At 41.6% G+C, this 19,524-nt stretch overlaps 1 protein-coding gene across 1 annotated transcript in view; it reads left to right on the top strand.

Annotated features, from left to right (window-relative positions):
* Positions 1–19,524, top strand: part of rin2a (Ras and Rab interactor 2a) — a 41,931-nt gene that overhangs the window by 17,063 nt on the left and 5,344 nt on the right. Inside the window, exons 4-8 of the mRNA XM_004554622.3 lie at positions 587–797; positions 1,446–1,557; positions 4,019–4,091; positions 5,761–5,852; positions 13,842–15,428. Of these exons, the coding sequence (XP_004554679.1) occupies positions 587–797; positions 1,446–1,557; positions 4,019–4,091; positions 5,761–5,852; positions 13,842–15,428 (2,075 nt within the window). The remainder of the gene's footprint in view (positions 1–586; positions 798–1,445; positions 1,558–4,018; positions 4,092–5,760; positions 5,853–13,841; positions 15,429–19,524) is intronic.

The following is a 19,524-nucleotide window of genomic DNA, read 5'->3' as shown; positions in this document are numbered from 1 at the left end:
TTCGATCTAATCAGTCCACCTTTGTATCGTTCTTTATTTGAGTTTATTGCCAAGGAGCAGCTCATCTACAACATTTTACTACTTTTTAACTATGTCAATAAAAAACTATTTTTAATAAATACCAGTTTTGTTGTGGATATAATAATAATAATGATGGATTGCATTTATATAGCGCTTTTCGAGACCCTCAAAACGCTTTACAATTCCACTATTCATTCACACACTGTTGGAGGCAGCTGCAGTTGTAGCCACAGCTGCCCTGCAGACTGACAGAAGCGGCGCTGCCATATCGCGCCATCGGCCCCTCTGGCCATCACCAGTAGGTGATGTGTCTTGCCCAAGGACACAACGACCAAGACTGTCCGAGTCGGGGCTCGAACCGGTAACCTTCCGATTACAAGACGAACTGCCAACTCTTTGAGCCACGATCGCCCTTTGATATAGAACCATGTGAGAATGTCTCTGAACATGCCTTCAATTCTGAAATATGTTCAAATGTTACACGTTAAAATAAAAATTCTGCGTGTTTTTTTGTGGTTTGTGTAGCCGGCCACTGATGCTTGATTTTATGTGTTTGTTTTTCCAGACTGGGGGAAGAAGTGGGAGGCCTCTTCCTGCAGGCCTCACCTTGTGCTGGCATTGGTGGAGGGCTGGCCGGTGCCAGAGACTCTGGCTACGACTCGCTTCACCGACGCGTCAGCGTCCTGGACAGACTGGTGCATACCCATACTGTGTGGCTACAGCTGGGCCTTAGCCACGAGGAAGCCATGCACATACTGCAGAACGAGCAAGCTGGGGTGAGGCAACAGCTGCCACTGCGGCTTCCTTCTTTCCAACACTGCTAACTTACCTGGAGGCTCTCACTTTGGATTAATAGTTAATGTTTAATACAACAGAGGCATGAAATCACAACTAACACGGCAAACTTTTTCTTTTCCTCAATAAAACCAGTCACAATTGTAGTAGTGTATTGTTTGACCGCAGTCAGCTTATATGCATTACAACAAGATCACTCACTCAACAACATGATGGGAGTCACTTTTTTGAGTCTTAAAGAACTCATTTTGCAAAAAACGTTTTAAAAAAACAGTAAAAGTATCTCTGCCATGGTCGGTGTTTGTCTGTTTTTAAAGAAAATATTTTGGATAATTGGGACCAAAATGAAATGATATTGCCGATACCCCACCTCTCTGCAAGATTCCATCCAAATCTGTGTTTTTTAAAATAGGATAGGATATTTTTAGCCTCTGATAACAGTAAATATACAGCACTACACGTCCATTGTTGTGTATACGTTTTGTAAATATAGGAAGCGTCTGGATGTTAGGACATTCCTTACAGTATTTCCAGCTCTCTACAAAGCACAGCTGAGTCAGCAGAACATGAAGAATGACCCAGTTTTTGTGCAAACATTAACTGGATGTGTTCTCTTTCCTTACCCATAGACATTTGTGGTGAGGAAATCAGCCAGCCTGCAGAAAAAAGTCATATCTCTACGCATGGATAAAGACTCGAGCGTTCCTGTCAAAGATTTCCCCGTAAAGGAGAGCCAGTACAGTAAGTGTTTGTTTTTCTCTGCTATTTTTAGCCACTGAGATACACAAAGCTGTCAGTCACCAGCAGCAACAGGCAGAGCTGTTAATAGTGGAATGATGCAAGGAGAGGAACAAAGAATTTACAGGGGTAATTCCTCTACTGGATACTTTTAGGCAGTACCAGAACTCTTTGAATAGAATGGTTTAATTATTTTGAGGACTCTGAAAAGGTCATTTACTGTCCATTACTGAACAGAAATCAGAATCAGAATCAGAATACTTTATTGATCCCTGGGGGAAATTATTTTTTGTTACAGTGCTCCATTTTAAACCAACATTAAGACAAGACAGACAATACGCTAACTAAGAATAGTACAATATATACATATATATACATACATACATACATACATACATACATACATACATACATACATACATACATAAGTCACTTATAAATAAATATTTGGAAAAGAAACATGTGTAGTTGTAGCAGCAAACAGTGTGTTAAGTGTGTTGAGTTTATTGCCAAGGAGCAGCTCATCTACAACTTGTTTAGATGTTTTTGGTGACAACATTCCTCATGACTCACACCTGTCTCATAACCAGCTATTTGAGTAAACAGGCAGTATCAGCATTGCTGAAGGCTGAAGGCCTAAATCTAAAATTGAAAAAAAGAATCCCAGGCCTAAACGACACTATAAACCACAGAGACTCAGGTCGAAGATGAACACAAGAGCACCTTCCAGCTGCCAAGTTCCCACGCAGGACCACAGCACTCACAGCAGGGCCGTCATCAGAGATGAGCTCGGCAAATAGCAGACAAGCCTGTAGTAAAACCCTAATACTTATGTCTTCAAAATATGTCACAGGCTTTCATATATTGTTTGTTTCGCTTTATTTCTGTGCTCACTTCTTCCTTCCCTGTCACTCTGAATAAGTGTGTTAGTGTTGCATTTTCAGCCACATAAAAAGTGGGATTTCCCAGACTTCCAGAATGCATACAGTCTACTTCTTGTACCTGTCTGTTGCCATCAGTTTCTGTCTGCACTGAACTGGAATTTCCAAATGCTTACCCGGCAACAGAATGTGCTGAGTGTGAATCTCAGCCCTGCTAAACTAAAGAGACAGTGATGTTTCTCTTTGCACCTGCAGAGAAAACAATGAGCACAGTGAGACAGAACGTCTTCTACTGAGCATTTCCATCGACTGTAATACTCTCTGTGATCTCAGTGATTTGCAGCAGTAATAATGAGTTACTGTTTTTTTAACACCTGATGTTTAAAGACCACTTTCCTGTTCCTCTAAAGTGACTTTTCTTAAGCTGACATGCATCGAGACATTCTGCAATAATCTGGAGGACAAACAGAAATGCAAACAGAAAGAGGGCTGGATTCACCCCCTGAGCAGCAGTTGCATACCTCCAAAACTTGCGCTGTTATGGAGTTTTTCCACTTTACCCCTGCACTGCTGTCTGGAACTGTTTTTTTTTTTTTTTAAGTAACCGTTAGTGGTATTTTCCATCTGGTGTGACTCTAAGCTCACACTAGCCACATTGTCCACTGCATGAAGAGCTGGCCCTTGATTGAGCTGTGATAAACATTTGGCAAGCAAAGCTGCAGGTGTTGCAATAACAGTTTAAAACATTAACAGGAGCGTTCTACCTGGGAGGGAATTCTTCCATATGAATCATTTGCTCTGTAACGAGTCTGTTCTGTGGCCTGTTTAAACCCGTGCTCTTTAACAGAGAATTGGGATTAATGGACTTTGATAAAGGTATTTGGGCAGGTATCCTGTGATGAGTGGTGTGGGAATGTGCTACCAGGCCTGCTGTCATTGCTGTAATGACAGGTAATAATAAGGGCTCTTTTCATGTGTTAAAGTCAATATTTCAACAAGTAAAAGTGAAATGACTGAAGGAAGATTTGAAGTCCCAGAAAAAAGAGACGTGTACATGTCGGCAGGTTTGGTTTTAACCCACTTTCCTTCTTTCCAGAGACTGTATATGATGTCTTTGTCTTACTGCATTCTACTCAGAGTTTAACGCGTTCACCATTCGAAGATCTTGGTCATGTTTAGTTCAGTGCCCGGAGCTTTGACTGTGTGCCAAGTTGTGAGCAAACAGCCTTCTTGATTCGTGTATTACCAACAACATGCGTGCTAAGGATTTCCTTCTTTGTTTTCCAGCATGGTGTTCTTTTACAAACTAATGAGTCAGTAAGTCGAGGAAAAGTGCTCACACACTGTCATTCTCGTTGCTGTTGTTTGTATATAGTTTGTAACCTTGTGGGGATTCCTTTGAATTAAGGGACTATAAAGCAGAATTGAACCACACTTTGCATGCACTGACTTAAAACATGTGAATGTTTTGCTTTGCCTCATTGGCCTTTGTTGCTGCAAACCGTTTTAAAAAGACTGAGCTGTCTTTTTCTAATGCTTTTTGCCCTCTGATGGACTGATCATGTGCTTCTGTTTTCCTACAGCTTTCTCTCTAGAGGGATCAGGACTGAGCTTTGCGGACCTTTTCCGCCTCATGGCCTTCTGCTGCATCAGCAGGTAAAGTCACCATACCATCATTATTGCAAACTGTTAGACATTCATATTTCAGCTGTTAGCTTTAAAGCACATATCTACTGCTTCTGTTTCTGTTATTTAAAAACCATCATCACAAAACTCAAGAAAGAAGAACTACTGACCCAGTTACAGTCCCGAGTCAACCAAAACACACAATCGCTCCAGTTTGTCCTCTGGCTTCCCCGTGGTCTCCTTGTGGCTGGATATGTCTGAAACACCTCATCTAGGTGGCATCTTTGTCAGACTCCCAAACCACCTCTGCTGGCTTCTTTTGATATGGAGAAGCAGCAGCTGCAGTCTGAGCCCGCCTTGAAACACTGAGCTCCTAACTCTGCATCTGACGAGGAAGCTCAAAAGTTCCACAGCCTGTATTCACAATCTGCTAGCAGTTCATAATATGGGTAAAATGCTTATGCACTGTTGATTGTTCAGATATGTATTGACCTATCTATTGCCTGCTCTGCACGGGGGTCGCACAACAAATGTTCTGCTGAAGCATTCCTCACAAGACATCCTGGACATTGAAGTCCGAAAACACTCCTGGTGTCTGGAATTGCTTCATTATTACTGGATTATTTGCATAATGTTTGTTTCTCAGACAAAATCATGTTCATTCAGTCCCATGAACAAATTTACGTAATCTTTTTGTTCAGAATCCTCAGAATTTGATATATAACCGATAATACCCAAATTTCAGACTTTTGAATGTGAACCATAATTCAAATTTGGATTCCACACTCTATAAGACCTGTTGCCACTGATTTTCTGTCCAGTTCTTGAGTAATTGCACCAGAGCAAAGGAGCGGATTAAGAATAGCTTTCTGACAGCCTCAAGTCGATTTCTGATGAGACTATGATGAACAGTAGATCAATGGAAGAGTCAGATGTATCTTGACCTGGGTCAGGTCTTTTGGGGGATTTTATGTTTTTTTCCTCCAAAGGATATAATTTTCAGATCCTCTTCTTCTGCAGTAGATATTTTTTAGGCTTCCTTTTGGCCCTTCCCTTTTCCAATGTTCTCATTTCATCCTTTTTGAAATCTGCCATGTTTGGAAGCTCTTTGGAAATGACCTTTGGGTTCAAAAATTATTAGCGGTCAATTCTGTTGTCATGTGGAACTGTGAACGGTGGTTTGATAACAGTTAGTCCTTTGGTAGCTGCCACACAACTATCTGTTGGATAGTGTACTGGACAAATTCTCAGGGGGGATCAAATACTTATTTCCTCACTAGAACGCACATTAATTAATTAATTAATTAATTTTTATAGACTGCCTATTTCTTTGTAAGTTGTTAAAATGAGGAATTCAACAGGGGATCAAAATGTATATCCTCCACTGCCCCAGTGTGTCCAGGCTTCACTGTGACATCACTATCATAAAATTAGGTTCACTGTTGTTCACGCAAGCTTGCATGACCGAAACTAAAATCTTTGAAATGTTTTGGTAAAGTCCCAGAGGTAGCACAGCAGCATGCACATTTTATCCTCCACAGTTCTGTGGTTGAACCCACACCTTAGCCACCATCGCACACAAAGCTGAGCCACAGCTTTTTCAACACGGTGACTAACACAAGTTTGAGAGTAGCTTTTTAAATCAAACCGCTTTTCCTCCGTGTTCTAACTTTCATTGATCCCTTTCTCTCTTTCTCAGGGATGTGTTGCCGTTTACTCTGAAACTCCCAGAGGCCATCGCTTCAGCCAGAACTTTTTCTGATCTTGAGGAAGTTGCTAAGCTTGGTGCAGGTTTGTTCACTTATTTATATGTAGTGTGTGTTAATGGTCAAGCTGGGGAACTCAAACTGCAGAGACAAATAAATATGACGTAATTGGCTACATATAAACTTTAAATGTTGAAGCCATTTTGAGAATAATGTTTGTGTAACATCTGTGTTCAGTGTAACTCTCAGTGATAGTTGGTTGTTTATTTCCAAAGTAGCTTATAGAGCTACTTTGGAAGCTTATAGAGCTATGTATTCTATGATTAGGAATAAAAATAAAAATACTTGAAATGTGCAATTCACTTGTATTTGTATTTTTATTCCTATTTATTCTATTTATCCCCTTCGTATAGTGTGTGTGTGTGTGTGTGTGTGTGTGTGTGTGTGTGTGTGTGTGTGTGTGTGTGTGTGTGTGTGTGTGTGTGTGTGTGTGTGTGTGTGTGTGTGTGTGTGTGTGTGTGTGTGATATTCTGTAACTCTGTAACTTTTGTCGGTGCTGTGCTTTTGGAAACCGAATTTCCCAGAGGAACCCACCCGAGGGATTAATAAAGTTTTATCTTATCTCTCTTATCTTATGAAAGTCTAAGGAATGCAGTATATGCTGCAAGTATGGAAGTAAATTACTGCTGAGCGCTGTTGATAGCCAGTTACTATTCTTCTCCATTCAGTCATTTGGAAGTAATTAATGATTGCTCAGTTTCAGTTTTTTTTGTTCAAACTGATTTGTGGACTTCCGTCAGCAGACGGTACTTTCTCTTTTCCCACATTTATCGGGTGTAAAACCCGCAGAAACTTTTTTCCTCCTGTGGCCCATCCCAACCACATTCCATGGTATTTGAGGAGTTAACTGGCATGCTGGTGCTGAATGAATCACTCTTAGGGACAAAAACCTCTTCCACACCCAGATCAGTGCGACTGAGCTTTGTTTAAATCAGGCAAGACCGCCTGTGTTTGTGGAAGAGATTTTATTCATGTTCATGACTTAATGGTGTGAGGTCAACGTCATCACCACCAACAACCAGCCTCAATCCCTTACCCAGTACTAGGGATGCACAATTATTTCAATTTTAATCTTGATCACGATTTTAGTTTAATGCAATTTAATGAAGACGATCAAATGATATTGAAAGTGGTGGTCTGCCAGTGGAACACAAAACAAGAGCAAATCAAGCGCTCCCTAAATGACCTGTCTGCATGTACCAATCACAGCTGTTCCCTGGACCACCATAAATAACCACCATCATATAATTAATCATCACATCCTATAACAGTGCTGTAGAGTTATTGTCACCACAAGACACACAACTAACTTAATCAACCACCTAAAAATTCACCTCAAACTGCACTACATCTAATCATGAAGGCCACGGTGCTGTGACTTGTTTAATATCAACTCAGACAATTACAACTTTTTCAAATTTTCCTCTTAGGGACACAGACCTGTGAAAAAGTGAAAGCATGACTCTAAGACAAACATTATTATCACTAAACTCAATGAATAATCTTGACAAATAACTGCGATAGTCGTTTTAGTCGTGGTGCCACCCTCCCTTTTACTATCATGGGATGATTTTTGGCCAAGTCAGCAAACCAGGGACAAGGAAATAATCATTGTGACACAAATCAAAAACATTTTCCCTTTTTTAAGTTGTTTTGTTTTTTAAACATGTAAAGTGTGCAGGGATAAATCTCACCCTGGTAGGTTACCACTTACAACATTTAGTTTTCTGTAAATTCATCGTAAAGGCAATAGTTCCGATGACATTCAAGCATTTAAGATTATTTTTTGAGCCTTTGTTAGGCAGTTTGATAGTGGAGAGTAGACAGGAAAGCAGGGAGAGAGAGTGGGTGATGACATGCAGCAAAGGGCTCAGAAACTCCCTGTGATTTATGTTCCACAGCACTCTTTTTGTACATCCTTCTCAGAGCAACTTTTTTATCCACTCAGACTCTACCACTATGATTCAGCTTGAGGCATTAAGGGGTGCTCAAAGGTAGACTTGACTTCTTCTTAAAGAATTCCGTGTGACACGATGATTTGATGACTTTCTTGCCTTTTATTGAAGTGCGTGCAGACTTGTTGTCTTAACAACCCCTCCCCCCACAAACAGTCTTTCATTCATAAAAAAGGGCGCCTTTTTGGTGAAGTGACACAATAGTGGCCTTTGTGTTGCTAAAGGTAATTGAGCTACAGTGAATAGTTGATCTAGGAGACATTTCTGACGTTGATATGAACAAGTATGCTTGTGAGACTCTGTGGGTATTACTTTCACCACTGACTCAGAGGAGAAAAGATCACTGTTGAGTGTGACGTTGTCAGTGTCATGTTACCTATGTTGTGTGGCGCTCCACCTGTGATAACACTGTTGTAGGGAAGGTTTTTTTTAGTAAGGTAACTGACTTTTTGTAATGTTCTTAAAGTTTAGCTTGGCAGCCGGGTCCAAAAGTGGCCCATTAGACACTTCATGTGTACAGATTTTCTATTTGGCTGACAAATTAGGAGGGGAACTTTTAAGATCAATGATATGTTTTTGTATTTAGTCTTGAATTTATTAAGTTTTGATGTTTTGCTTCTGGTTTTCCCTATAATTTATTTTTAAAGTTTGCAAGTTTGCACCATAATAACTTTATCTTTAAAAATGTGCTTAAAGAACTAAGAGCATAAATGACATAAATGTAATGTTGGCGTGAATATTTTAATGGATTCTCACATTAGCTAGTCATTAGTCTCAGTGCAGACCTCGGATCTTTTTAACAGCCAAAAGGGGACAACTTCTTTTGTTTGGGAGGTCTGATCTTCATAGAAGTCTATCCTTGATCTTTTTTTCGCTCTTCTCTGTTGGCGAACTCCACTGTCGTGTTCCTGCTCTGCTTAGCTTGTCAACCAATCAGCATTTGACCAGTTGAGCAATGTACTGTTGGGTTTTCAGGGGACTGCATGGGAGCACGTTTGCATTGGTTGAAATTTTGCATGTTCTCCCCATGACTGTATGGCTTCTAACGTAGAAAATGAAAACATACATGGACTCCAAAGACACGCATGATGTAAGTGAAATTGTTCTAAACTGGCCATGGGTGTGTACGGTTGCTATCCATATGTGTTAGCCCTTAGCCAATTCAGAGTTCTTGGCAAGGGCTTAGAGCTAAGTAGATGAATGGATGTTTTTGCCTCCGTGAGTACTTGTTTAATATAAAGCTTCTCAGACCAAGTGGGTCATTAACATTATTATTTAACCCCTAATTTATGTTAATATTAGTAAAGCTGAATTTTTCTAAACACTGTAAGTAATTCAATAACATAAATTGTTTTTTGGGTGTTTTGAACGACACATCAATACTCCCCCCGAACTTCTAATCTGTTTAATATTGTTCCCATTGCAAAAACCTTTGGAAACCATCGCTTTAAACAACATCATTGAATTGTTATTTAATCTTTACAAATAATTTCCTTAGTATAGAAATAAAAGATAAATAAAACATTTCTAATCTTGTATCACTAAATATTTGCCTTTCTTTTGTAGATGTCATCAGGTTCTCAGCCTTTGATCAGTCATATTCCGTCGTGTTTATTTGGCCCTGACTCCATATTCTTTAATATTGTTCCTCCGTCAGTATCAGATCCAGTTATGAACTATTTGTTGCTCAGGTGTGCAGCTGAAACACGTGTTTTGTTGTTGTTGTTTTTTCATGAACTGCTCTATGTAGATATTGGCAAGACACTAGCAAGGCAGGCAACACCAGACTCACCAGAGTGTGTTACTATTATGTTACTTGCAAGTGTCTTAGTTAATTTAACAAGTGAAAAGGAAGGTTAGCACCTCCTGAGAGCGAGTAGCTTCTGTCTGAATGTTAACAATGGGAGTGATAACTTATTAATCAATGCCCGAGCTTTCCTGATTCTTATGCTCAGTATTTGACCTGAGATTCACACTTTCTATTTTGTACCTGTATATTTACTGCAGGCTGTCAAAGCAGAGCTGTAAAGCGTCATTTCCAGGCTCATTAAGAGATCTGTTGGGTTTTGATTGGTTGTTACTGATCTGTTAGTAATAACACTGATCTTGATGATAATCCTTAGGATCAGCTCAGCATGTTGCTAATACACTGTAGAGTCTGGCAACATCCTGGTGTGCTGCCTGATAATCAGATCTACTCCTATGGAAAGCGGCATGTTCATTGATGGAACAGTTTGTTTCATCTGCCACTTGGTTAAGTTGAAGTAGTCTCAGCACTGAGAGAGCCACCACTTCCTCCCTCTGACTTTTTTTTCCTGGCTCCAGTTTGGCAGCCGTAGCTCTGAATGATGTCACACAATTTCCCAGTTCTTACACAAAACCACAGCAAAACACATTCCTGTCTTGGGCTCTGTATGTGCGCACTGTGCAGGACACTTGTGTTCCAGAGGTTTCCAGTTCGTGGGAGTCTTGTTGGTTCCTGGGTTATTCCTGAACATGCTAACTGGTGTTCTCTACTCTGAAGATGACAGTCTGGGACTTCTTCAACCCCTATTGAAAAAAAATTGCAGTCCATGATTAAAAGCTGGGTCTGCACTAGAGATGGACCGATCCGATATTACGTATCGGTATCGGTCCGATACTGACCTAAATTACTGGATCGGATATCGGAGAAAAATAAAAAATGTAATCCGATCCATTAAATATCACGAAAGCACCTCACAAAACTTGCAACACGCCGTAACTCGCCTCAGAACGTTAGCATGTCGGAGCAGTATGCATCACGTGATAGAGCGGCTGTGGCATGCGGGACCTGTCGGTGGTCTGGATAGCATTTGGAGCTTCGCTAGCAACCCGGCATTTCATCTCCGACAAAGTTATCCCGAGAGAAGTAAAGCAAGTGTGTAAGTCCATCTCTGAATGTTTGTAAAGCATTCCCACGTTAAGCTTAACGAGCGACTGCCTCTCGCTCTCCGGCTGCTACTTCAATCGTGAAACTGCTTAAATGATCAGCTGATCGGCTTTTCTGTCGTGAGTCTCTCTTGTTTGTTTTTGGTCCACTTTGCACCAGAAAGAGCAAACCAGCGGCTGAACAACAGCAGCACGTTTAAGCTTGATAAGCTGTTGTTACAATTTATTTAATATTACTTTCTACTCGAGGATCTTTTTCTACGTAGCTGACGGCTGGTAACTGTGCAGGGGCGGATCTAGCAAAGTTTAGCCAGGGGGGCCGATAGGGCATTAACTGGGAAAAGGGGGCACAAAGACATACTTTTCTTTCTTATTCTCATTTAAAATGTCTAGCTTTTAATAAATAATTATCTGACACCCAAAGTTTTAATTTGATGTAAAATGAATAGAAGTCAAATTACTGTATATAGTGACTATTAAGTCTAATATATATACCCTAGTAAGCTATAGTACTTTTTCCTTTGGGAAGGTACCATCTGTGCAGTGTGCAATTTTGTTGAAGAAAGATGTTGAATCTATTTAATATTTCTTGAAAAATAATTGATTTCTGTGCATTTTTTTTCACACTGCATCAAATTAAGGTTGATTACGTTGATTAAGCATCATGAGGTGGCGCGTGAGGGGTGGTTCCCTATTTTTTATTTATTTATTTTTGTTGTTGCTGGGAGTTGGAACCCTATTAGTTAGGTTGCTTAATATTTACGCTAAGTACTCTTTAAAATACCAGAATAGGGAGGATGGTGTAGGTCTAAGTTTATTAGATTGATCAGTATTGCTGAACTATGAAATAATTTTTTTTGTATACAGGTATAACAGAATAACTTTAGTGTAGTTGTTGTTTTAAACTTGAGTATGAACTTGCAGACTTGCAAAATGCAGCAAGATATTTTAAAAAACAGTTTTGTTGATTAAAAAACACTATATCGGATTCATATCGGTATCGGCAGATATCCAAATTTATGATATCGGTATCGGACATAAAAAAGTGGTATCGTGCCATCTCTAGTCTGCACCAGGGAATCCACCAATGTAGTCTGCCAAGAAGAGTGGTTATATCTAACCAGAACTATGCCGAAAGCTTTTTGGTGGCTACTGAAGGTGCATGATTAAGGTGCAACTTGCTAAGGGAAATTTAACCGAATATTCTCGGGATGTATGTATGATTTTGATCCAAAATAAATTCAAACTTGTATGGCCAGTTTTTGTAGGGTTTTTTTTTTTTTTAATTTTATTTGACATCATTAAAGATGTATGCTGTATAATCATTCCACCCTGGAAAAAGAGCAGTTCAAAGAAATCATTAAAATCCCAACCCTGACATTCCCATCATCAGTATGTGTAAACTTTTAGCACAACTGTAACGAATGTACAAAGAAGTTTTTCAGCAAGTCTGAGAAGTAAAGGTTACTTATAGAGAGAATAAACATCAGCAGCGCAAGACGGAAATGGGGGGATGGACTTGTTTTGGTTTGCCACGCAGCTTCATGTGAAAGGGGAGAGGAGAGGTGGGTTGAGTGTGCCAACAGCCCGCCCACACCCTTATTAACACAAGTGAGTCATAACAAAGAGGGAGTGCGAGTGAGCCACAGAAACCAGCAGAGTTTCAGCCTGCAGAGACGCAGTGTCCTCTAAACACAAAGTTAGACTGACATCAGCAGTTCGCCTGTGCCATTCAGCTTTGGGTCACAGTAAGTACTGTTGTTTCCTCTCTGCTGTGTGTGAAGGAGCTGCACTGTGTCTGGCACTAATATTTCTCATATGCCGTTGTTTCCTCTGCTGTGTGTTTGTCTGGTACGGCTCAGACTCCAAGTGCTCAACAAAGAGTTGTGTTAAAATTGTTTAGTGCCATTTCTCTCTTTCTTTCCTCTGTTGAGAAAAGCTCCTAACAGCATGAAGGAGCATTTAGAGGTTTTTGGCATTTGTTTTATTTAGCGGGGCTTTTACTGGGAGTTGATGGGAGCACTGCTGAGCATTTTCCTGCTCTTCGCTGAACTGTTGGATCTATAAACGTGTCGGCTCCCAGTAAAACCGTGGAAAAAAAAAGATAGCTGACTCTGTTTATTTTCTTGGCACATTTTTTGCTTTTGAAAGCAAACCACCCAATAAATAGCTCTTCTACTTCACTCCAACTTGATTCTGCAGTGAGAAGCTGTTTGACTGCAGTGGGCAGAAGGATCTTTTACTTGATTGTGTTTTACACAGCCTCGCTGAGGGACATCACAGGCAAGTTGGACTGTTCAGCAGATGCAGTTTGAGATAATTGTGAGCAATGGTGATGCTTTCTTTGTTAAATGGTGCTCTAATATTGCAATGAAATCTAAACAGAATTATTTTGGCCCTTATTAGTCAATATTCGTGGCACTCATGCCTCCAAAGCTTTTGAGGGTGAAACAGTTCAAATTTCTTACTTACAGAAAAATATTGTTACATGATACTAGACTGTAATATTTGAATTCATGAGTCTCCCTCATCTTGCCATATGTTTCTTGTCTTTTGGCTGTTAGATTATGACAAAAAACGCAGTTATTATTCTTAGTCAGTGATTAAAATCTCCGTTAATTAACAAGGTTATTCATTAACTTGATAAGTCAAGTATTTATTGATTTCTTTTTACAGGGGATTTCCTTGGACATAAAGTCTGATTCGAATTAAAAGCAAACACAAAGGATTTATAGGAAATGTTTCCCATTTTTTCCCTTGATTTTTCTTACTTTCATCATTTATGAAAGCCAAATTGTGGCTGAACTTGAAATCTAATCAGTCCTGTTTTTATCTGAAAGCTGTGAAAAGGCAACTCTGATAAATTTGTTTATAGGTTATAGGGCTCATGGCCTTGGGGATTCGTTTTAGCAGATCAGGTCAATCACAGTAACACACTATCACTTTATGATTATGGTCATGGTCAAAATAATCTGAGGTAATGAAGTTGTATGGAAGTCTGTAAAAGCTTACAAAACATTTATTTAGGGTATTATACAAGTATTGTTTACACAATGTTGATATTTAATTTAGACATTTCATGGTTACTGTTAAAAAAACAATAGAAAACAATATGAACACAAGATCTTTCATTTGCTGTTTCTTTTTAGGCTTCTGGGATGTTCCATTGTGCAGCAGGAGGAAGAGCCCAGTGTCGTTGACGGGGACAGCAGCCCCTGACAGACCACCCCCACCTGCCCACAGACCAGTGTCCTCAACAGCTACCTCAGGACGCCCTCGGCTTCAAACTCGCACCCCATCTGAGCTTGAGTGTTGCCAAGCCAATGGAGCGCTGTGCTTCATCAACCCGCTCTTCCTAAAGGTCCACCAGCCAGATGATAATCAGAGCTTCACTCCCAACATCCCCGACACAGGAAAGCAGGACCTGAGAGAGGAAGCTGACAAAAGAAAAGGCAGCAGTAAGGAAGCTCAGGTTTGCAGCTCAGATCACAGCCACAGCAGCCAGTCACAGCAAGAAAACCTGCAGAACCCTGACAGAAACACAGAGCTACACACCAGCACAAGTCACAAACTCAGCGGGCCAGAAAGCGTGACACGATTTCCACCACCTCGGCCACCTCCACCTCGCTTTACAGCACAGCAAACAGCCCCTCCTGTTCGGCAGCGCAGCATGCCCGAAAAGATCTCCTGGATCAAGGAGAAGGTGGAGGAGAGGGAGCGAGGCAGCAGCCTCCTTTCTCGCCTTGGCTCCTCGCTAAGTATCAGCCCCTCATCCTCTCCGCCTAAGAGACTTAGCATCAGCTCACCTATATCCATCCCCCGGCCATCACTGCCCCTCTCTCTGCCATCTCTGTCCTCATCTCCACGTCGAACCAAAGCCTCACCAACATCCAGTCTAGAGGACGCTCAGTGTCACCGAGCTCTGGAGGACGACACCATTGAGAAGGCCCTAATCAGAGCCAAACTATCCCGGCAAAAGGCTCTACCCTGCTCCCAGAACTCCTGCAGTCCCCCAGACTCCACCGTGGTGACAGCAGTCGAGCATGGAGAGGTGGGCGGAGGAGAGGAAGAAAGAGTTGACGAATGCAGCGGGGGCAGCCAGCGGCTCAGTGACATGAGCCTCTCCACAGACTCGTCAGACTCGCTGGATTTCTCTCAGTCCTCAGCTTTCTTTATGCCTCCTATGCATGACCCCAGCCCCCCCACTGAGGCTGACTTCAACACCCACCTCCCCCTCTCCATCCCACCGTCCCACCTAGGTTTCTGCAGTATGGAGGACGATGACGACGATGAGGATGAAGATGACGAAGAGGAACCTGACTATGGCGTCAGCCTGGAGAGCGATCAGGACCAAGACCAGGACCTGACCATGGTGCCACCTGGACACCGCACAAAGCGTCGCCCCAGTGCCAGTGCCCTGGTCCTCCAGAAGGCCCTGCGAGGCCATTTTCGCAAAGTGAGTGGCGTTTTCAACTCGCTGCTCACACCTGAGAAGAGGGCGATCCGTAAAGTGGTAGAGCTGTCCAGAGATAAGAGCTCGTACTTCGGCTCCTTGGTGCAGGACTATCTGAGCTACATGGGCGAGGGTGCGGGCACCCAGGCATGGCAGGGATACGACTCCGGACTGGACCTGCTGCAGACTCTCCGGCAGTTTATCACACAGATGAAGAGCTACCTTCGACAGAGCTCCGAGATGGAGCCGCCCATCGAGAGCCTGATCCCAGAAGACCAGATCGGTGAGTTTGCAGTGCAGAGTGTGGTCCTCCATCATTTTACTTTAGCACAGAGCTTTATTTTCTCACCTGTGTTTTCCCAGACATTGCACTGACCCTCCAATACTAACATCATAGAGGACAATGTCAGCTTGTTGCTTTAATGACAGCATCTACACCAAAGACAGTTTGCACCACTCCTCTCAGATCACTGCTGAAGTAGCCGCTCTGCACAGTTGCAACATTTCTACCTTTTTTAAGCTTCTGATCTCATCGTTTCTCAGCAGGTAGTCAGCTCCCTGCATGACTGCAGATAAATGTGACTATTTCTAGGAAGTGTGAATGAGTGACACATTCAGAAATCTTAATCATTGTGGAAAATCACAGTCACATTAACTCCAATTAATGCACATGTAGCAGTTTCACTTCAGTATTTTAGCAGTGAACACTGGAAAACGCTTTGTGTGTCTACTTTAGAAGCAGAATGCAAATCTCTATTGAAGCAATAATTGTGTTTGCATTTCTCTGTTACTGCCCTTTTACTATTTTTATCCTTTTTTTCCTATCTTACAATGTCTTTAAAGCACTTTGGAGGAGGACAGCCAGAGACAACTACACAACCACACACACGCACATACAATGTCTCACTGACACACACACACACATCTGCCGGAAGAGTCTGAATCATTTAGGCCAAGATTCAGTGGCCACATTAGACCTTGGACAGAAACATGTAAACACAGAGCACAAAGAGGGTTTTATCTGTGGAGGAAGGAGCCCACTTCACCAACCTGTTTTTACTGGCCTCGTTCAGAAAGTTGAGCAAAGGGCTGCAACTATGAAGTCATGAATTGGGTGGAGAAGTGCTGACAGTTGACTTTGTAATGTTTTTTCACCTGTAAGAAAGTTTGTTTGTGTATCAGGATTGAAGGATCCATTTTTTTTCAAAGCTCGACCCGGAGCAGAACAGGGTATCTCCATCTCTGCTCATTTCATTATAAATAGTTTGGAATGCTAAGGAAGCATTCTGGGAAGCATCCTTTTGGATTTGGACGTGTGAAAAACTCCACAGGCTGTTCAGCCGCTAGAAAATGGAAAACGTTGCTTAACACACCTTTAAAGCCAGAAACATTTTCATTATGTTCCATTTTCCCCTTGATAAATAATTTGATTGACAGCTACAATCGGTGTGGTGTCTGAAGGGAAAACTAAAATTGAAAGAGCAGCTTTGTGTTTCCATTGTTGCGTGTTGTGGCCCCCTCTCGTGCCCACTCTCTGAATGGCTTGTTTTTCTCAGGGATGACACACTGGGAACTGCTGCGGCTTTTACTTCTTGGAACACTTACACAACATTTAGTTGTGGCAGCTTCAGAGAGTGTTTTCTGTTGAGCTCAAAGGCCGGCTGGCCCAGATGCCTCTGGATGGCCGTCTGCCAAGTCATGCAACCGGTCTCGGTCCAACTCCAGCTCTCCAATCAGAGGAGAGGATTAGACGCAAGCCCCCATCACACTGTGCCTCTCCCTGCCCTTCACTCTTTGTTTTTAATCTGTGGTTCTTCAATCTCTCCCTCTCGCACTTGACACTGCCAGTAGGTGGTGTGAGAAAATGACATAATGTGAATTAGATGAAACCGAGAGGTGACCTAAAACAAGATGTACCATCAGGCCATCTGTGTTGTAGATGATGTATGGTTTTTGGGAGTAGGTCGATTTCAAATATGGAGGCCACCTCTGTGCTTGTTGTGCTCCTCCATCACCCCAGCTGTGTATGTGTTCAGGATGGGGAGGGGGAGTAGGGGGCAGGGGAAAATAGAGTCTGTTGTGTTGAAGTCATCCCACACAGAGAGGCTGTCCTCCAGCAGACAGCCTGAGCCAGATCAACATCATGAAATCATCAAGCAGGTCTAACTTATTGATGATGTTATCATATGCACACCTTGGGACTCTGGCTTTTACTTATAGCTCTGATGATACTTTTATTCCGCTGTTGCTTTTAGGTCACATATCAGCTCAGAAATTCACTTCTTGTACAGACAAATGACACATAACATGCTAATTAACATGTTTATTGATGCTGGAAGGTGGATTTTATTTCCTTCAGACAGATCCACACTAGATATTCATATATATATAAAAGACCACACTGCAGTCGTCGTCTTGCTGTTTTGAAACTGGAAGTGATGAGCAAGTGTTGGAGCTGAAAACGTAAACTTTTTTGTTTGTTTGTTTGTGGGTTTTTTGCGTTATTCACATTGGTCTTGCTTTATCCTGCTAATGACCAAGTGACTTTAGTGAACACATTCAAGAGGAGTTTATGGGATCAAAGGTCAAAGTAGATGAGGTCTGCTGTTCTGTAGATGTCTTAAACATGCTGCTGGTATGACGAGGACGAATCAAAATGCTATTTTTATGGTTCAGATTATAAGCAGGAAGTCAACAATCTGTGTAGCTTCTGGCTTCAGTGACAGAACAGATACTCACTACTGTTCCTGATTTCAGCAGGCTATTTATAGTTCAAGGAGACAGTCACTTTGTGCACACACACACACACACACACACACACACACACACACACACACACACATATTGTGTGTGTGAGTGTATAATGGTATTTGATGTGGTCTCACTGTTATTTTATCTTCACCAAATGGATGGTGGATAAAAGGTTCAGCTGTTCCCCGTAGACAGTATTATGTGAGACCGCCCAGCTGCAGCAGACAAGGTGATTGGTTAAAGGCTGCGTGGAGGATGCTTGGTGAGAGGATGTTTATATTCAGAGGGGAAGACACAAGAAGTGTGTAAGTTTGTGTGTGATTGCTAGCTTTCCCTGGCCTTGGCTGATAAGTTGTCCCCAGGAAAATGGGTGCCACTGTGATGTCTGCAGTCCATCTGTGATCCAGGACACAGGACACTGTGACATTTCCTTAACCCTGCTCTCACATTATTTTAAGGTGGATGCATGCATGCAATCTAAAGAAGCACAGAGTCAACGTGCGGAAAACTTCAGACCGCAGGCTAAAATATGTTCACACTTTTACAAGCCTATAAGCACAGAGCTTTAGTCTGAGGAGTCTCATTAGTGTGTCTGTAAATCTGGACATGTCCCTCTTTAGGGTGACTTGGACACAGCTCTTAACTAATGTCCACAGTGAGGAATGTTGGCACTGTTTTTAATTACTTAGGCAGAGCAGTGGAGACTGCAGGAAAGAAAACTCTCCCAATTTAAAAAGCCCACAGCTATGAGTTTTGTCCTTCTAGTTGTTAACCAAAATGCTCACAAGTTAGGTTTTAATGGTTAGATATCAAATTTACTGTTCACTACCGAAAGCTGACATCAGAAGCTATTTTTCAAGCAAATGGGACCAAACTCCACTGGTTCCAAGTTCTGCAATAGCAGCAATTGCTGCTTCTCTCAGATTTCTAGCTTTGGGAAAAGGAGGCAGGGCGGCGAGTATTTTAGACTGTTGGTAAAACTTTAGAAGCCATTTAAAAAATAGTTAAAAGTAATTAAAAAAAAAACGCAGACCGATGAGACGTTTAGGGGAAAAGACCAGATCACAACAACAGCTGCCTCGAGACACTTTATATTGTAAGGTAAAGCTCCTACAATCATGCAGACAGAGCGTCAGCATTCAGATGAGTCTCTATCAGCAGCCAGAAAGAGTGGGAAGGAAAAACTCCCTTTGAACAGGAACAAACAGCCATGTTGTTATTCTTAGACTCCAGTTCTTCATTACCGACAGTTGAAAATAGACCTTGTTTATTTGCGCAGCTCCTTTGTGAAGCTGTTGAAGCAAAATTCCTGCACTTTGTAAACAAAGAGATTGAACAGGAGGTGGAGTGAGGGATATTCCCCCGAGTGACATCACACAAAACTGTGTGAACCCGAGTGGTCATTGTTTGAAACTTTGGCCAACTTTAATAATAATAATATGAACTACATAATAGTATTTAATATATTTGACAGAAATGGGTTCCCCCTTTTTGATTGATCAAATGTTTCAAAATTACATGAAATGAGGAAAAAAGGAAGCGGTCGTTTCAGACAGTGGTGTCGTAATATCATTTTTTCAAGCTTTTCTTTGGAAATACTTGAACAGTTCAGTTTGGTGTGACTTCCA

The sequence above is a fragment of the Maylandia zebra genome, linkage group LG13 (genome assembly GCF_041146795.1).
Source record: "Maylandia zebra isolate NMK-2024a linkage group LG13, Mzebra_GT3a, whole genome shotgun sequence".
In the NCBI taxonomy this organism is placed as follows: Eukaryota; Metazoa; Chordata; class Actinopteri; order Cichliformes; family Cichlidae; genus Maylandia; species Maylandia zebra.
The sequence above is the reverse complement of the archived record's forward strand: the minus strand, read 5'-3'. Positions and strand labels throughout refer to the sequence as shown.